This window comes from Populus euphratica, unplaced genomic scaffold (genome assembly GCF_000495115.2).
Source record: "Populus euphratica unplaced genomic scaffold, PopEup_1.0 scaffold48.1, whole genome shotgun sequence".
In the NCBI taxonomy this organism is placed as follows: Eukaryota; Viridiplantae; Streptophyta; class Magnoliopsida; order Malpighiales; family Salicaceae; genus Populus; species Populus euphratica.
In genome coordinates, this window is record NW_011499879.1 from 1,281,933 (window position 1) to 1,295,000 (window position 13,068).

General features: G+C 30.5%; 1 protein-coding gene across 1 annotated transcript; it reads left to right on the top strand.

Annotated features, from left to right (window-relative positions):
- The first annotated feature begins 6,857 nt into the window (after nt 1-6,857).
- On the top strand, nt 6,858-11,433 carry LOC105129061 (transcription factor GLABRA 3). Its single transcript, XM_011030985.1, has 8 exons — nt 6,858-8,140; nt 8,726-8,980; nt 9,080-9,176; nt 9,334-9,348; nt 9,517-9,573; nt 9,691-10,518; nt 10,597-11,034; nt 11,148-11,433. Exons 1-8 carry the CDS (start codon nt 8,016-8,018, stop codon nt 11,217-11,219), a joined length of 1,887 nt encoding a protein of 628 aa, XP_011029287.1. The 5' UTR covers nt 6,858-8,015; the 3' UTR covers nt 11,220-11,433.
- The last annotated feature ends 1,635 nt before the right edge of the window (nt 11,434-13,068 follow it).

A 13,068-nucleotide genomic window follows, 5' to 3' on the forward strand; every position in this document is an offset into this window, starting at 1 on the left:
GAAACCATGATAATCTTGTAGAAATGAAATAATAAAATATTTATAAATTATAATTTTTAGTCAACATATTTTAAATAATGAAATTGAAAAAAACAAATTAAAAAAATAATCAAGCCAACTAGACTCACCCGTAAAATTATTATTATTTTTTTACCTTTTATTTTTCAATAAAAAAATTAAAAAGCAAGTTCATTTATTAAATATAAAGTATATTTCCCCAGTAAGAAATAATAGATTTGAAGAGAAGATTTCAGCTTTCCCCTCTTCAACTTGAGTTTTTCAAAACAATCAAGATGGTAACAGGAAAGGTGGTTGCCCCATTTTAGTGACGTATCAGAACTCGCATGTTTATCACTTACCCGTTAAAAAGGTCGCGAATATTCCAGGTCCATGTCACGGGTTCTTTCCTCCTGGTCCCAGGGCAAAAATAAATAAATAAATAAAAATAAATAAATAAAGTGAAAAGAAAGATTAACTTTTTTTCCATATCATAGCAAAACTCGTTGTTGATTTCGTTGGGTTCACCGAATATTCAACGTGTACCTAAAATATTGAAAACCATGCACCCAATTCATATTTCTCTTGGACACAACGTTCTCTGTACTTGCTGGGCAAGTTGTTGGGTCTAATAAGACAATGGTAGCAGCATCCTCGTACCTTTTGCTTCTTCTTTTTTATTTCTTTATTTTTTTTTCATTTGATATCTTCGCCAATTCATTCATTAAAAAAAACACACAAATTAAAACTGAAGAGAGCATCGGAGCCGAGACGCCTTTGAATAATATTTTTATGATTTTATCCTTCTAGAAAAAACCTCTTGAGAAGTGGCCTGCAAGTGGGCCCCTCCACGTATGAGCAATGCATGTGGTCATCGGGTGTCTGGTTTTAGTTGGATGCTAGTGGCTCTATTTTTTTTATAAAAAAAAATTCACTCTTCCTTTGTTTTTTATGTACTACTAACCCTTTAAGTTTTAAAATTAATCTTCAGTTATTCTCCCTTTAAATTTAATTACTGTTTTTTATTTAATATTTATTTCATCTAGAATAATTTATAAGATTATAATTATTTTAATTCTATCCACTTTTAATTTTTTATTTGTCAAATATAATCATATTTTTTAAATTGATATTTGTTTTTATTTGAGATGGTTTTTAAAATTAAATCTCTTTTCTTTTTCTTACAATTTTATTCTAGAGTTTTTCTTCTTATAAAAATTTATCTTTATTTTTTTACTGTTATTTTTTTACCTTAATATTTTTTAAAATTAATATATATTTATTTGTTTCATCATTCAACATTGAATTAATTGGAGTTCAATGAGTCCGAATCTAAGATTTAATAAATTAAGATTGTGAGAAATTAACCCAAGTTTATGAGGTTTGTTTATACCCATTTATTTTTTTAATTTTATTATTTAATATTTATTTAATTGAAGATTGACTCTATTTCTTTATTCTTTTATTTTAGATTTTTTAGTAATTTAGAAAATGACAGGATTTATATCAAGTTTTCTTTTTTATCTTTTTAAAATTTAGATTTTTACAAATGATTCTTGATTTTGAATTAAGTTAATTTAATTAACTTGATATGGTCATGAGATATTTTTTAAAATTTAGATTTTTACAAATGAATCTTGATTTTGAATTAAGTTAGTTTAATTAACTTGATATGGTCATGAGATATTTGCTTCATGATATAATTTTTTATATTTTTCTTCCAGGATGTTGCTTCATTGATGCATGCAATCTTTTTTAATGTCATTGCATCATTGTGGAGTGCACTTATGCTTTCCTTGTTAGCTCTTTTTTATCACGGGCCAATGTCCGCAGCATAGCAATAATAAATCTCAAATAAGCTTGTTTTTTTTCTTTTCTAAAGTATAACAATTTATTTTTTATAATTAGTTATTTATTGTTATTTTTTATTCTCTTTATTATTTATCTATGCTTTTTTATTATTAAATTAACTAAATTATTTAAATTCATTCAAGTTAATAACCTGAATTTTAAATTTTTCTTGTTTTAACGTTTCGTGAACATTTTTTTTTAATTTTAAAAAAACTTTGATTTGATATGCAATATGACATAAGTTATCATCTAGCTAGTTATTATCTAATTTAATACAGATCATAGGTATTACATTTAATTTAATGAGTTAACTTGATTATGTGTAATTTGATTCAAGTTAGATTTCACTTTAAATCATTTTTTATCATTGGTTTAGTCAAATTCAAGTAATACCACGCTGGATCAACTTCAATTTTTTTTTTAAAAAAAACTAAAATGTTCTTTTGGACAAAATGATTGAAATAACGATGTATTTTTTTTTTAAAAAAACTAAAATGTTATTTTGGACAAAATGATTGAAATAACGATGTATGGAAAGGATATCGTAAATGTACCAACTTGAGTGTGTTCAACTAGAACGAAGGTTGATGTTTGATTACAAAAGAAAAGGAATTACATACAAAGGAAAAAAATAATAACCGATTTAATTTTTGCAAGTTGTTTTAAAGGAGATAAAACAATCCATGCAAGTTTGTGCATTTTAGAAAAAATATAATTTAATATGAAAAATAAATAAGAAATAAATGATATTTAATCAAAAATTAAATTGAAAAATTGATAGACAGATCTTTATGCAAATATATGAACTTAAAACATGAGCTATATAATTAATTGTATTTAATAATTTTATTTCTTAAAAAAAAGTTTTATTATTAGTGTCTTTATTATCCTTTAATTATCATTTACGAAATTTGTTTTTATACTTTCTTAGAACGCTAACAAAAAAAAAAAGATACGCATAAAAAAGCAATTACAAAAATCAAAGAAGAAACATTAAGTAAAGCTACACAAACTAAATGCGTCCTGATATCAGAAAAAATATTGAAACGTTATTTGCAAACTAAGTAAGAAATATATTCTATTCTATTAAAAACATTATAATGATTTATTAAAAATAAAAAATAAATACTCAATAAAAAAATTAAATTAAAAATTAATATTGAAGGATAAAATTTTATAAAAAATATAAAAGTGTATATAAAAAAAATTAATGGACTAAAAAAAAGAAAAAAGCCTAGGCATTTATATACTAAATTATCGACTCGCACTCCTACAAGTCGGGTCAATAATCTAATACACTCATGTAAATACTAGATTATTGACTTGCACCATCTTATAGGCCGGGTCAAATTCTCATTTAATATATAAAAAAAATTCAAATATTGCTAATGTTTAAATTTTTTTATGGAAAAAAATTTAAACAATGTGAGGGTTAATCCAATGTAACTTTATAATTGATTTTTTAAAAAACATTATTCTTCAATATTTGATTAATTAAAAATGAGGTTTTATACTTTGTTTTGAATTATTTTCTATAAGGTTATCATAGTCTTATAACTTAAGTTGTGGATTTGACATGTTAACTCGGGTTGACTCAAGTCAGTTAAATATTTATTATCTTGATATTAAAAAAATATCTTCTTGGAATTTTTCATGAGTTAGTCTATGTATTTACAGGTTGTTCGGGTTAGAAGATCGAAATAATCCCTTAGAAAAAATTAAAATAAATTATAAAGTTTAATTCTTAATTAACATAATATTAAATGATAAAATTAAAAAAATAAAAATAATAACCCAAGTCAATCCATCAAATTCATGACCCGAATCGTGAGACAAGGATAATATCATGGAAAGAAAATGAAAAAAAAAACTACAAATTTAACGTACCAAACTTACAACTCTAGTCATTAGATTAAGATAACATCATAGAAATTAAATTAAAATATATTACGAAGTTCAATCAACCTTATCAACCTATTAAGCATTTTTCTTGAGTTATAAAATTGAGATAACCTAATAATAAAAAAATAAAAACAAATTACAAAGACTAATTCACAAGGAAGCATAATATTAAATTGTAAAATTAAAAATATTAATTAAAAAATAAAAACTAGGTTAACCCGTGACATGGGTCAAGACACTATGATAACTCAATAAAAAAGATTATATGTTGAAGGACCCATAACCCGAGTCATGAGGCTAAAATAATTTTTTAGAAGGATTTTTTTTGAAAAAAACTTGATTTAATTTGGTTAAAAAACCAAAACTTGCGCACCTAATGATGAGACTATAACATCATCATATAAAACAAACCAAGAGGGATTAAAAAGCTCAATTTTCAACCAATTAAAAAATAAATGATAACGTTGAAAAAAAATCAATTAAAAGATATAAAAAATAACTAGAGTCAACTTATGTTAATTTATTAAGTATTATTCCTAAGTTATGAGACTGAAATAACTTTATAAAAAGAAAAATTAAATAAATCATGAAGTCTAATTTTCATTTAATTTAATACTAAATGATGAAAGTAAAAAAATTTAATAAAAAAAATCATACAAGTTAATTCACTAAACTCATAATTTGTGTTACGAGAGTGAGACATAAAAATAAATGTGATATTAACTTATAAATTAAAAAAAACATTGATTGAATTTTTTTTTTTAAAAAAGAAAAAGCAAAGCACATGTGTAAATAGGTTTAAAATGGGGATTTTATTATAGATCACTAAACAGAAAACCCTACACATGTTTTAGTGTACTGTTATGGGAAGAAACTTAAATCAATTCAACCGTATTAACCCGTGATTAGTGCAACGAGGGAGAAATAACATTTTTAAAAATAAATATATTATTAAAAGATAAAATTAATGAAAAAAATTGATTAAAAAAAACGATGTACTTATACAGACAAGGCCAGAGTCGGGTTTTCACCGCAGTAAAAACCCGATGTCTTGGCGTATTGTATAAAGAATAAATAATGTATGATAGTATATTATTGCATGTGTCAGTATGTGTGCGTGGTGGGTATCGAGGACGTCATTTATATATATAAAAGCCGCAATGACGTCCTCGTTCTGATAATACACATGCGATCCAGGCCAATAATTTGTGAGGCTGATCCCTGGTCAATGCCGTGATGTTGTTGACGGAGAGGGATTCACGCCGTCCTGTTCTGGGTGGCCTGGTTTTCACACTAAAGTATTTCACACACATGCTTAATTAAAACTTAAAAGAAAAAAAATAAAAATATCAAGAACAAGAACTAACCCGCCCGCCCAGTTTTTAACCCTTTTAATTCAAGCCTTCACGGCAACCGAGGCCTCTTGGGTCCCCACACTGCAAGCCACGTTTTGGTAATCATATATATATATATATATATGTATGTATGTATTTATTTATTTATTCTCGAGTGAGTGAAAGAAATTTGCTGTTTTGCCCTCCACCGACTTGAATGTTGTTATTAAAATAAAAGGAGCACCACCCTCGAGATGACAAAATTAACTTAAATTATATTCCATTGAAAACTAATTAATTTTAGCTCAAGTATAGCTATTGCATTTTTATAATATTAGTAAGAAAAATGACAACCGCTAATGGCTATTCATTGGATACCATTCAAACTTATATTTATTTTCAAATAAAATTATAGTAATTATTTTTATATAATATTATCAGTATTTTTGTTTTTTTAAGTCTATGGTCATTGATACTCCACGAAGATAAAATTTATATTTTAATATATTTTTATTATAAAAATTTAAATAATTTTTTTATGATGATAACTTTTTTTTTTTTCCGTGGTTGCATCCAAATAATGAAATATGATTTTGAATGTTTTTTTTTTTTTTTTGCTTGCAGGCAGCTTTTCATATATAATATTTTATTTATTTTATCCTATATGTGCATTTATTTTTCAATTCATAATTAATTTTTTATAATAATAAAAAATAATTAATAATTTTTCATGTTAATTTTTAAAATTTTTTATTAAAAAATTGTTTTATGCTCAACACATACCAACAAGCAGATGGTGTTTGCATCATTCAGGTGACACGCTAGATATCACCTAATAACCAAACTTGATCTTTTGTTATCTCTTTACATAACTCACTATGTTTTTTTCACACAGTATGGTGTGTGATAACGTATGGTGATCATATTGTTACCAATATTTTTTTTATTTTTTTTATGCTAGATGAAGTATATGATTGTTCTTTTTATTTTTGATTTTTTAATTTAGTCTTTTTTCTTTTGATCTCTTATTTTATTTTTAGTTTTTTTATATAATTTTTTTTTCAATTTAATCCTTCAATTATTATTTTTTTAATTTTTTTCTCTGACTTTCTTGTTAGAGATTTTCTAGCTTTCAATTAAAATTTTTGTTATTTTATTTTGAATTTATTCTTTGGATTTGTTTTTTCTTTTATTAAAATTATTTTCCAATTCAATTTAACATTTAAATTGAAAATTTTTACCTGCTTTCTAATTAATTTTTTTTACTATTATTTTTTTAGATCTTTTATGTAATTATTTTTTTCATGGTTTCATCTTTAATATTTAATTTATTGGAGATTTTCTTTGTACAATCTTATTGTTCTATATTATTATTTTTTATTATAGTCTATTTTTTTTATAAATTTATCTTGATTTTATAATTTAAATAATAAATTATATATATATATATATATTTAAAAATTCATCAAAATAGTTTGGACACCCGGTAATTTTTTTAAAAATTCGTCAAAATAGTTTGGACACCCGGTAATTTTTTAGAAAAAAAGTTGACAGCTCATGACGAAGCTTAGCCTAGAATATATATATATTCTTTGTGAGATAAGAAGAATTTGCCTTTTTTTTTTCTTTTTAATTAGAAAGAAGAATGTACTAAAGTCATATATTATAAGAAGATAATAAATATTCTTGGTTGTTTCTTACTTAAGACTCCATTTTTCACAAAATTCCACTATCAAAGCATAGTGTTAGTGGTTAGTACAAGATGATCTCTCCCTTGCTGAATAACTGCTCAAGGCCCCACCCAACTCCTCTCTCTCTCTCTTTCTCTCTCTCTCTCTCTCTCTCTCTTCCCTTCTTTGCATGAACTTTGAATTCAAAGGATGAAAATCTTTCTTCTCATAATACATCATTCGTTCTCTGTAAATTTTTTAGGGTGGTTTTAAGATCTCAACTTAAAGAAGAAATGAAGCAAAAATTAAGCACTTAAAATTTGCACATGGAATACTGCTTGTCTTGGAGCCGTTTTGTCTTCTCCCTCTCAGTATTTGCCGACCATAGGAAGTATTTTTGAACTTTTTTTCTGTGAAAATAACCTTCGTTGAGTTCAATAAAGAAGAAAATTGTTTTGCGTGGACAGTATTGTAGCTCCAAGTGTCTCAGTTTTCTGGGCCAGTGAATACCCAGATCTTTTAATAGGCTCTTAAACCGATTCTATTGTGTTTTTTAGAGCTTGAAAAAGAAGAAAAAAGGAAGGGAAATAAGTGGGTTTGTGTTTTCCAAACACTCATGAGCGTCTCTTTCTGGGGCTTAAAAAGGAAGGGGAATAAGTATGTGTGTGTGTGTGTGTGTGTTTTCCAACCATTCATGAGCTTCTCTTTCTGAGGCTTGAAAAGGAAGGGAATTAAGTTGGGGTATGTTTTCCAACCATTCATGAGCTTTCTCTTTCTGGGCTTACTTTGTTAAGGCACTCTAGAATAATTAAGATACCATTTACAAGATTGAAAGTGGAAACCAAGAAAGATTCTACTTCCATTCATTGTCCCTTTCCTTATCAAAGTTTGTGTTTTGTTTCTTGTTTCATAAAAGGAGATAACTTAAGCACTACACTTGTCTAGTCAGTCTCCAAAGTAGTATGTTTTTCACTTCTGATAAAACGAGGAGTTGAACTACCTCTTGGTTGATTCTCCAAGCTTCATTACTAATCTCACAAGTTCCAACCTTGAGTTTCTAGTCTCTGTTGTTTTCTTGAGCAAACCTACTTTTGGTATTCAAGAATCTAGATTTTAAGCATGTGGTTCTTGAGATACTGAATAATATTCCATCGTCAAAGTTTCTGGTGTTTAGAAATGCAGAATAAAGTTTAAAGCAAGATTCTTGTTTTGTGACTGATCTGATAAAAGTGGTGAGTTTTTATCCTTTTGATCTTAAAATATGGCTACTAAGCTCCACAACCAAGAGAGACTACCAGGGAACCTCAAGAAACAGCTTGCTCTTGCTGTCAGGAGCATTCAGTGGAGCTACGCCATCTTCTGGTCCATTTCAGCAAGACAACCAGGGTACTAACCAATCCTTTCCATATCTCCTCAATTTTTGTTGTGTGTATCGGTGCTAATATTTTACTTTATTTTTAGATATTGTTTTTTTTTTAGCCAAAAAAATATATTTTAAGAATCTCGTGAAAGAAAATTTTCTGTGTTTTGTTTGTAGTATTTGTGAAAGTGGGTCAGCTAAGTTTGATCTTCTATTGTTGGAGTGAAATCTGGTTTTTGTGTAAAGAATTGTGCAAATGGTAATGATTTTGACATGTAATTGGCATTTTTAGCTTCATGAGTTGAACTTTAGGCTTAGCTTTAAAGGAATCGACCCCTTTCTAAAACCTTATTGTCCTCATTGTACAGAACATCTATCAAGATGGCTCTTGGTTCCTTTCTTTGAAGGTGTATTTACCTTTCCCCAACAAAAGAACATAGCATTTATGATAAGCATTTCTTTTTTTGCCCGCCCTGAGAGAAAGGGTAGTCTATTTGTTTGTGTGTTGATTATGGCCATGAGCACTGTGATCTTATATGAGCTGCTCATGCTCGTAGCTCGCATGCATTGTTTGTTCATGTTCTTATCACTGGTTAATGTGAATTTTGTAGAGTGTTGGAGTGGGGTGATGGGTACTACAACGGAGATATTAAAACAAGGAAGACAATTCAATCCATAGAGCTTGATGAAGATGAATTGGGTTTACAGAGAAGTGAGCAATTAAGAGAACTCTACGAGTCACTTTCAGTTGGTGAAGCCAGTCCACAAGCTAGAAGACCTTCAGCTGCATTATCTCCAGAAGATCTCACTGATACAGAGTGGTATTATTTGGTTTGCATGTCCTTCATATTCGACATTGGCCAAGGGTAACTTCATTTTCTTTACCATTTTTCTGAACCAGGCCTTTCAATTTACTCATTTTTAGAGTTCAAATGTCGTTAATTCTTCCGTTGAATTGTTCATAGCTTGCCAGGAACAACATTAGCAAATGGTCATCCTACTTGGCTATGCAATGCTCATTATGCAGATAGTAAAGTATTCAGTCGCTCTCTGCTAGCTAAGGTCAGGATTCTGTTTCCTTTCTGAGATCTTATTTAATTTCTGAATAAAAGTTGTGCATGTTAGACATACTCAAAATGATAAAAGAAACTAACCTTTTCTCCTTTTAATCCTTTTGTATCTTGTTCTATGATGGGAATTGTGGCGACATAAACCTCAGAGTGCATCAATTCAGGTACCAATTCTACCTATTTCCTAGTAGAATTCCAGTATATTATAGGCTCAGGCACACAACAATGCACTTTTTACTGAATGCATTACATCCTCTATGAAAGAATATTTTAGAACCAGCGTAAATGGATTATACCAAAATCTGAGCAAACTTTCCTGTTTAAACTTTCAGACCGTGGTTTGCTTTCCATTTATGAGAGGTGTGATTGAGCTGGGTGTGACTGAGCAGGTAAATACTTATGTCAGATCTCAATTTAGAGTATAATCAACTACAGATTTGTTGTCTGCACAACACTACATTTGCCAATTCAAGTCATGTTGCTTCATTGTAATTTGTTTTCTAAAGGTTTTGGAGGACCCAAGTCTCATTAATCACATAAAAACATCATTCTTGGAGATCCCGTACGCAGTAGCTGCCCAGAATTCTAGTGCAAGAAGTGACAAAGAGCTTGCATGTGCCACCTTCAATCGTGAAACACTTGACACCAAACCGATTCCAGTTATAGGATGTGGAGAAATAGACATAACTTCCCCTAACCGCAATTCAAATGATCAGTTGGCTGCAGATTCGATTATGGTTGAAGGGTTAAATGGAGGAGCTTCCCAAATGCAAAGTTTGCAGTTCATGGATGATGACCACAGTGTCCATCATTCCTTGAATTCTAGTGACTGCATATCTCAAACAATTGTAGATCCTGTGAAGGTTGTTCCTATTTTGAAGAATGTGAAGGTAAATAACCAGAATCATCTGGATGTTCAAGACTGCAATCACACGAAGCTGACTTCATTGGACCTTCGAAGCGAAGATTTTCATTATCAAAGTGTTCTCTCATGTCTCTTAAAGACCTCCAATCCATTGATTTTAGGACCCGATGTCCAGAATTGTTACCAGGAATCGAGCTTTGTCAGTTGGAAGAAAGCAGGATCGGTGCATGCTCACAAATTTAAAAGTGGAACTCGACAAAAAGTACTAAAGAAGATACTACTTGAAGTTCCTCGGATGCATGTTGATGGCTTGCTTGACTCCCCAGAATATAATAGCAATAAAGTTGTAGTAGGGAGGCCAGAGGCTGATGAAAATTGTGCAAGCCATGCATTATCTGAGAGGAAGCAAAGAGAAAAGCTGAATAACAGGTTTATGATTCTGAAATCAATTGTCCCTTCAATCAGCAAGGTAGTTAAGAATTAGTTCCCGAGCGTTAATTGGTCTTGAACAGGGAGCCGTAGGATAATTTTTTCATTGTTTGTGCAGGTTGATAAAGTATCTATACTAGATGAGACCATCGAATACCTTCAAGAGCTTGAAAGAAAGGTTGAAGAGTTGGGAGCTAACAGGGAGCTATTGGAGGTTCTTACCAAAAGAAAACCCCAAGATACTGCGGAGAGGACATCTGATAACTATGGCAGCAATAAGATAGGAAATGGAAAACATTCGTTGACAAATAAGAGGAAGGCTCCAGACATGGATGAAATGGAGCCAGATATCAACCATAATGTATCAAAAGATGGTTCAGCTGAAAGTATAACTGTCAGCGTGAATAGAGAGGATGTTCTAATCGAGATCAAGTGTCTTTGGAGGGAGGGAATATTGCTGGAGATAATGGATGTAGCTAGTCATCTCCATTTAGATTCTCATTCGGTTCAATCATCTACCATGGACGGGATCCTTTCTCTGACCATCAAATCAAAGGTATGAACTCAAGATTACATAATGGAAGTGACCATCTATTTATATCATCGAGGTTAACTTGTTGATTATTATTAAATATGATTCCTTAAGTAGTGTCGTAATGTTTATTACAGCACAAGGGATTGAATGCTGCATCCATTGGCACAATCAAACAAGCCCTTCGAAGAGTTGCTGGGAAATGTTGAAACTTATTCTCAAATCAATGACAGTATGGTTAGAATTCACTGCTTCAGCTGTAAAATTCCGTGTCGTGGAAGGCTTTGTAGATCACAGCTATAGAACATAGAATTTCCTCCACGTAGAGCAGTCTAATAAACAGAAAATGCTCTTGTTCTGGACATTTGTATTTTCTTCAATGGTTTAGCGTGGACTCTGCACTAGAATGAGTAGTTGACCAAATCTATTAAATTCCCAAAAGTTATTTTCAATCTACTTGGAAATTCCATTTGATAAAAACTTCCCCTTTTTGATTGTCAATTTTAGTGGAAATTAATTGATGCTAGCATGCAGTATGTGCATTCACCAATTACGGCTTGCCTAAAACCCGATACCAGTGTGTGAAAAGCTGGCCCGGTGATAGAATGAAGTTAAAATTTAAAACCAACACTATTTCGTCCACTGCACTGCTGATAAAGTGATAAGAAGGGATCCTATGTCAAAGCGGTGAGAGCACATGTAGAAGCTATCATATTTTATAGCAGAACATAGTAGTCCATCATTGGCTAAGAGAAAATTCAGATTGGTTACGTGGGCTGCTGCTCATGGCACTTGGCAGTCGACTTCGGAAGATAAATAGATGACTAGAAAAGGCATGCAGATAAATTCCATTAAAGTTGGATTGTTTTAGCGCGTGGGGGGTTGTGCACCTGCAAATTTAAAGGCCAAACTGTGTTTATCAAACATGAAGAAACAATGTATATTGTAGATGGTTAAGGTCAGAGCGAGTTTCTCCGTCACACACACACAGCAAATGTATACCACTTGCATGGTTGTTGAAGTCCGGACTGGTTTTTCCATTGGGGCGGGGGGGGCATGTATGACGTGTAAGATCAGCTAGCTTGGGTAGTTCAAGCCGGGACAAGTTTTTCCATTAAAAGAAAAAAGCGAGCATGTCAGACCAGCTAGCTTAGGAGACACGCCGAGAACATTGCTGTCAATCATTATAAGCAGCCAAGAAAATAAATTGTTCTCGCTTTAGTACGAGTTTTGAGTACTGTATGAAGATGTGACCAGTCTGCATCACAAAAGTTACTTGCCATCTTTTGACCCTCCAAGGCATGATAGCGCTGAGACTATCTGCCGAGCACTTGACCTTGGTGTCAATGTTAAAAATGATCACTACTGATCAACTTGCAATTGGCAAAGAGACTGGCCGCAGGCTTGGCGTGGCTACCAACATGTATCTCTCCTTGGTGATAGCAAAGATGAGTCAATTGCTTCCATTCCAGTTGACCGGTGAGCTCATTGAGAAAGCTAATGGATTTGCTAAAGTCTTCTGAAGAAATTTGAAATAATAGAGTCTATTTTATTTTAACAATCATATATCCTTACATATACAGAATACAAATTAAATAGAAAATATACTAACAACCACATCTTACTCCTGCAAGTTAGACATGACAATTTGTAACAACTAGTTCTTATCGTTATCTACAAATATGTTAATCCATAACACCTAATTTACGTAACAAATGCCAATAATAACGGGAACAATTGATCCAAGCTTCGACAATAAATAATGAAAGTGAGTAGAGGACAAGACCTTGATGAACACATAACAAGCCTGTCATGACTGTGGGGGTAATTGGTTTGGAGAAAATTTATTACTACACTTGTTAACTAATAAAATGATAATTAATTTTAATATATTTTATTTTTTCATGAAATACTATATTAATAGCATTACATATGATGACTTGATCGTCGTAAAAAAAAATGAGAATCCTAATTGAGTAAGAAAACTTTTAAATCAAATTAATTAATAAGCATTAGATATTGTTACGTGATGTTTAACTTTAACACTAAATTATTAAA